The sequence below is a fragment of the Plasmodium falciparum genome (assembly GCF_000002765.6).
Source record: "Plasmodium falciparum 3D7 genome assembly, chromosome: 3".
In the NCBI taxonomy this organism is placed as follows: Eukaryota; Apicomplexa; class Aconoidasida; order Haemosporida; family Plasmodiidae; genus Plasmodium; species Plasmodium falciparum.
The window spans coordinates 712501-720000 of record NC_000521.4 but is presented as its reverse complement, the minus strand read 5'-3'; the positions used below and the strand labels follow the sequence as shown (position 1 = coordinate 720000).

Genomic DNA, 7500 nt, shown 5'->3' with positions numbered 1-7500 from the left:
CTCCTCTTTATGTATTGATGAGACTTTAAGCACTTTAGATTATGTCTTTCGAGCTAAGAATATTAAGAATAGACCCGAGATAAATATAAAAACAACGAAACAATTAAAAATAAAGGATTTAAATAATGAAATCGAAAAGTTAAGAAATGCACTGAATTTAAGCAGAGAAAAGAGAGGTGTTTATCTTGATACAGAAGAATATAATAATATACAAAATAGTCTAAAGAAAAATAAAGAAATATTATTAGAAAAAGAAAAAATTTTATTTGAAAAAAGTAAAAAAATAAAAAATTTATTAAATAAAATGGATAATACAGATGATCTACAAAATAAAATATTTTTCTTTTTAAAAGATACTATTCAAAAATATAAAAATATACAAGCATTTCATCAAATATTAATTAAAAAAATAATAGAAGAAAAATATATTACACAATTCTTATTAAATAAATATCATTCTTTAGAAGAAAATTTTATAAATCAAAAAAAATCTTTTCAACAAATTAAAACAAATATGTCTAATATAATGCATGATAATCTATTAAATATAAAAAAAAATATTCATCAAGAAAATCATCTTTTAAACGATATATGTAAAACCATCTTATTCATTTTAGATGATACCAAAAATTATCTAGTACAAAATAAAAAATCATACAATGATTATATTAACCATTTTGAAGAACTCAATAGTAACATTAATTTTAAATATAATGATACTCTGAATTTTATACTGGACCATATGGATATTTTACAAAAATATGATCATGATTACTTTTCTCTCTCCGAAAATATTAAAAAGGAAATATCACAATGTAAAATAAACATACCACATATAAGTGATGAAGCCAAGCAGAAAATGCCAGCAATTATTGGTGTATATAATACAAACGGATTAAAAAAAGAAAAACAAAGTGGTGAAAAGATAATATGTGAAAAACAAAGTGGTGAAAAGATAATATGTGAAAAACAAAGTGGTGAAAAGATAATATGTGAAAAACAAAACGGTGAAGAGATAATATGTGAAAAACAAAGTGGTGAAAAGATAATATGTGAAAAACAAAACGGTGACGAGATAATATGTGAAAAACAAAACGGTGAAGGAATAATATGTGAAAAACAAAATGGTGAAGGAAAAACATGTCAAAAACAATATGGTAAAGAAGAAAATAATGAGATGCCATTTGACCATATAGAGGAATCATTTAATTATCCTGAGAATAAAGAATTTATAAAAGATTTATTATTAAATAGACAAGGTGAAGATATTATACAAAATTTAGATAATCACGAATCTGAAAAAAAGTTATATAATGCAAAATCATTAATACAATATATTAAAAGTATATGTAATATATTTCATATTTTTTTAAACGAATCATTTATGTTACTAGAAAAAAAATGTCATGAAAAATATATACATTGGGATAAGGACAAGAAGATTATGAATGACAACATTGAATATATTTATAAAAAATATGATGTTTTTGAAAAGGAGGATAATATTATAATTAATAATTATAAAAAAATGATAAATGAAGATATACAAGAATTTAAAGAAAATATTTTGAAAGATATTGAATTACTTATAAATAAAAATGTGGAAGATATTTATGAAAAAATGAATAACAAGTTCGATTTATTAAATAAAGAATTATATGATAAGTCAAAAAAAAATTATAAATCTGTTTTTATGAATTCTGTAAAAAAGATAGATGATACTATACAACATTTTTCTGAATGCAATATTAATGATGAAAAGGAATATAATAATATTAATAATGATATTAAAAGGAAGATAACAAATTATCATACTGTTTTATATAACATATTATCTTATTTAAAAAGAAAAAGTTATATTGAAGAAAAGGAACACAGCAAATGTTTAAATGATACTTTAAATATTTATAATAATTTATTATATACAAATAATCTAAATATTGATAAAATCATAAATAACTTTACAAGTCAAACTAATATAAACAAAATAGAGAAACGAAAGTTATATAACGTTATATCTGAAAAGATTTTACAAAATAAAAATAAAGAATCACAAGAACAAAAAGGGGGACGTCGTATACATATGTTAAAGTCTAATGAAAATATAAAACTTTTTAATAATATATTTGAACAAAATTTAAACAAATGTAATATGTATATAGCAGAATTAATAGATATATTAAAAAAAAAAGATTACTTACAAGACATTCCAAGTACATCAAGTTATGATCTCATGGAAAATATGGATGATGAATTTTATCTAAATATAAAGGATGATGTACAAAGGATAAGGGAAACGTTTGTGAATGTCATAGATATGTTTACTCCGATGAAAATCACATCACTAAATAGGGATTCGACTTACGACACGAATTATGATAATAATAAAAATGATGATAATAATAAAAATAATCATGATAATAATAAAAATAATCATGATAATAATAAAAATAATCATGATAATAATAAAAATGGTGACAATAATAAAAATGATCATGACAATAATAAAAATGGTGACAATAATAATTATGATGATAATAAAATGGATCAAGGTCATGATCATAATAATTATCTTTATAATGATGATAATAAAATGGATCAAGGTCATGATCATAATAATTATCTTTATAATGATGATAATAAAATGGATCAAGGTCATGATCATAATAATTATCTTTATAATGATGATAATAAAATGGATCAAGGTGATCATCATAATTATTATCTTTATAATGATGATAATAAAATAGATCAAGGTGATCATCATAATTATTATCTTTATAATGATGATATCATAAGACAAAATTTATACTTGGAAGTTAAAAATACCTTGATGAAAGAGATAGAACAAATTACAACAACACATGATATAGATTTAAGTAAAGTATTTGAACAAATCGATGAAAACTTCCAATTTCTTATTCAAGATGATAAAATTGTAGCGCATGAAAATAATTACTCTCGTTACAATAGTTTAAATGATCATACAACGAATAGTAGTATACCTCATAATATAAATAATAAAGGTGATAAAAATAAATTAAATGTAAAAACTAATCACAATAATCTACCCTTAAATGAATATATGCTATATAATAAGAATACAACGGATAATCCTATACAACCAATAGATGAAACATATCAAGAATTAAATTATTTAAATAACAATCAACATAATAAAAGATTTGATGTAAATACAGAAAATATGAGTGTAACAAGTTTAAAAGAATATGAAAGAAAGAGAAATATAAATGTTCAAAATGTTCATATAACAAATAATTATTCAAATAATAACAACAACAACAACAACAACAACAACAACAATAATAATAATAATAATAATAAATTTCAATCTACAAAAATTAAAGCTATTGAAAATAGGGCATTTCCTAAAAAGGCATCCCCTGCTTTAAAACGTATAAAAGAAGAAAACTACAAAAATAAAAAATTTAAACTACCAAGAACATCCAAGGAATAAAAAAAAAAAAAATAATATATTTATTTATGATTCATCAAAAAGGAAATATTAAATAAATAAAAATTTATACAAGATTTATTAGATTACTAAAATATTATAATATTATATTATTTCTTTTTTTTTTTTTTCTTTTTTTTTTTTTTGTTTTCATATTATAAATTGGCATGGCTTCTGAAATCGTGAAAATTTTATAAAGTCTAAAATTTTTTTTTAATAAAGTTCTTAATAAACACATTGTTAATATGTACATAATAAAAATATATATATATATATATATATATATATATATATGTATATATTTATTTGTATTTATTTATTTACTTGTTTTTTCTTTTTTTTTTTTTGTTTATAAATACTATATGTACATATTGTCTACTTTTCTATGGGACATGTTTTAAAACAACTAATCATTTGATTTTCTTTTTTTTCTTTCTTTCATTTTTTTTTTTTTAGTTTTTTAAAAATAAACTTTGTATATATTATAGAATTACTTTTAAATCATTTTAAAATACGTATTATTATCATAAAGTTAGAAGGAATGGGCATATAAAGTTTTCTTTCGTCCTTTACCTGTATTTTTTTTTTTTTATAAATATTTCACATTACAAAAAAATAATTGTACATACAATTTCTGTTATTTTAGAACAAGAGAAAAAAAAAAAAAATAATAAAAAAAAAAAAAAAAAAAAAAAAAAAACAGTTGATCAAAAATATGAATGCTATACACATTTATCATATATACATATATATTTATGTTAAATAAGAAATATAAAAAGGAAAAATTTAACACCTAACATTGTATATAAATATATTATGATATATATTATATATATATATATATATGTACATTTTTTTTTTTTTTTTTTTTTTTTTATCATAAAATCTATTCTTTTTTATAAATTTTATTAAATATATATATATATATATATATATATATATATATTATATATATTAGATACACTTAAAAAAAAAAAAAATAATAAATTTACATATGTAAATATATATATATATATATATATTATATCGATTTTAAACATATTTACTATATACATACATACATGTGTATGTATATATATGCAATATATTTTTCAAAATGTACAAATAATTAAATACCATATTTAAAATGAAAAATATACATAACTTCCAACCCCCTCCCAGAAAAAAAAAAAAATAAAAAATAAATAAATAAACAAAAAAAAGAAAAAGTAAAGGTTAAAAGAAAAAGTAAAGGTAAAAGTAAAAGAAAAAGAAAAAGAAAAAGTAAAAGAAAGAAAAAAAGAAAAAGAATATATAAATATTAAAAATTAAATATATATAAAAAGATTATTATTTTAAAGATAAACGAATTTTTGTTATATATATATATATATATATATATATATATATATATATATATATATATGTATATATATATGTTTATTTATTTATTTATTTATATAAAGAACAAATAAATGATTACAAAAGAAGATAAGTAATAGTAATAAATAGTCGTAGTAAATAAGAATTGATGTTTATCCTTTATATTATATTATATTATATTATGTTATATTATATAATTGTTTTATATTTTTCACTATTTTATTTTATTTATTATTTTTTTTTTTTTTCGTTGTATTTTTCTTTTGAATACTTATCTTTATCTTTCTAGATATATATATTATTTGAATATAATTAATAGTTACAATCCTTTTTTTTTTTCTTTCTTTCTTTCTTTTCTTTTCTTTTCTTTTCTCTTATTTTATTTTATTTTATTTTCTCTTCTCTCTTTTTTTTTTTTTTTTTTTTTTTTTTTCTCCTGCCCTTCAACTTTTAGTATACATCATATTAGATGGTAAAATAAAGGATAGGAGGGTATATATTGAACAAAATAATTCAAAGATATTCATTAAAAAAAATAAAAAATAAATAAAGTGGTACATAAAAAAGAGAAATTATTAAGACCATAACAAAGATCAACATATTATATATGTGTGTACATTCCTAAGGAAGCATTAATAATTGGTAACACGTGTATATAAGGACATTGTAAGGAACCGCATAAATAATATATATATATATATATATATATATAATATGTATATATTTATTTATTTATATTTATGATACACACACGTATATTCACATACATTACTTACACACCATATTAATATATACATATATATATATATATATAATATATATTTTTTATTATTAATAAAAATATGATTTTACTTATCGATGCTATGCTATAAGCTAATTCCACCACACGCTTTGGAAAAGGAGAGAAAAAAAAAAATAAATAAAATAAAATAACAAGAATTTATATATATATATATATATATATATATATATATATACATTTCTTATATTTTTATTATTATTTTTTTTTTTTTTTATTTTTTATTATTTTTTTTTTTTTTTGTTGTTGTTGTTGTTGTTGTGTGTGCTGTTGATAAACAAGATGTCAGATGTGTTTTCTATATTTAAAAAAAAACGGAATAAAAAAACAAAGTTGTATAAAACGTCAACAAATAAAGGTAATACTAAAAGGGGGATATTGATGAATGATAAAAGTAGGAGGAAGGCTTATGGAACGCCGAGTGCAAAAGATAGTATATACGGAGAGAAGAACATTAAGATTACAAATAATAGTAATAATAATAATAATAACAAAAATAATAATAAGATTAGTAATAATAACAAAAATAATAACATTAGTAATAATACTAATTATCATGATTTGTATGATGATGATACAATAAACCGAAATAATCAACAAGAAGTAAATATTGTTCTCGAGAATTTCCCCAAGTTGCCAATAAAAAATGTGGAGCTTTGTGAAGATATTTATAATATATTTTATATAAGAGATCAATATTTAATAGGGAATAAGAATATCTTAATAAATAATGATCATATAATATTATTAGAAACCATTTTAGATAAAATAGAGAATGCTATAAACGATATGATGCATAGAGAAGATTTATATTGTACAAAGAAAGTATTAAGTAGTGTACACGAAAAAATGTTGTGTTTATATAATAGTTTTAAGAATATAAAAAGTATGTTTCCTCAATTATCGAATTCTTATGATTGTTTTAAGAGTAATGTAATATTTATTAAAGCAAAACAATTTAAAAAAAATTATGTATATGATAATTTAATAAATATATATACCTATTTACAAGATAGTGAGATTCAACAAGATAATATAGAAGTATATAATGAAATCTTATATATAAATGATAAACAAATATCTTCACCATCTTTTATAAATAAAAATATGTTAACAACAAATGATTATATCGAATTCTTACCCATGAAATTTAATACACATTTTATAGAATTAAATAAAATATCTGTATATTATTTATATGAAGAATCTATGAATCATATTATATGGCAAAAAGTTTTAGACGAATTAATTGTTGTCAAAGCTTTAGCAGATATCCCATATTTTGATTTAACGGAAATTGAAGGCTTCGATTTTAAAAAAATGAAATCAGGACAAAGACAATGGTATCCTATATATATAGCCAAAGAATTAAGTGATGAAGGACTTGCCACGGTAGAATTCCCTTTCTGGTTTTATATAGATAATTTAAAACATATTTATAAAAAAGAATTTGATGATATCAATGAACTTACCGATTTACCAAGTCCTTTTTTTTTTGAAATATCCTCTATGTTCTTAGAAAACAATTGTTTTAAAAATTCAACGCCCATAGAAACCATAGGTCAAAGAACGCCTTATAAATATATCCTCAAGGTGGCAGGTACGTAAAAGGTGACAAATATTAATTTTGTGAAAAAAAAAAAATCATCCATATATTATGAATCATGTCATATATAAATAAAAAAAAAAAAAAAAAAAAAAAAAAAAAATGAAATATATATAAATAAAATATATATATATAAATATATATATATAAATATATATATATAAATATATATATATATATATATATATATATATATACATATATTTTTTTTTATTTATATATTTCATTTTTTTTTATATTTATCATTTTTCTATATTA

The 7500-nt window shown here is 19.0% G+C and overlaps 2 protein-coding genes across 2 annotated transcripts in view; both read left to right on the top strand.

Moving 5' to 3' along the window:
• PF3D7_0317500 (kinesin-5) overlaps positions 1-3478 on the top strand; it is a gene marked incomplete at both ends in the record, with an annotated part of 5309 nt that extends 1831 nt beyond the window's left edge. The window contains one exon of the mRNA XM_001351209.1: positions 1-3478. This exon is cut by the window's left edge and continues 1121 nt beyond it. Coding sequence (XP_001351245.1) covers positions 1-3478 — 3478 coding nt within the window.
• Positions 3479-5918: 2440 nt separating this feature from the next.
• The window catches only part of PF3D7_0317400 (DNA replication complex GINS protein, putative), a gene marked incomplete at both ends in the record, with an annotated part of 1830 nt that continues 248 nt past the window's right edge, over positions 5919-7500 (top strand). The window contains one exon of the mRNA XM_001351208.1: positions 5919-7236. Coding sequence (XP_001351244.1) covers positions 5919-7236 — 1318 coding nt within the window. The remainder of the gene's footprint in view (positions 7237-7500) is intronic.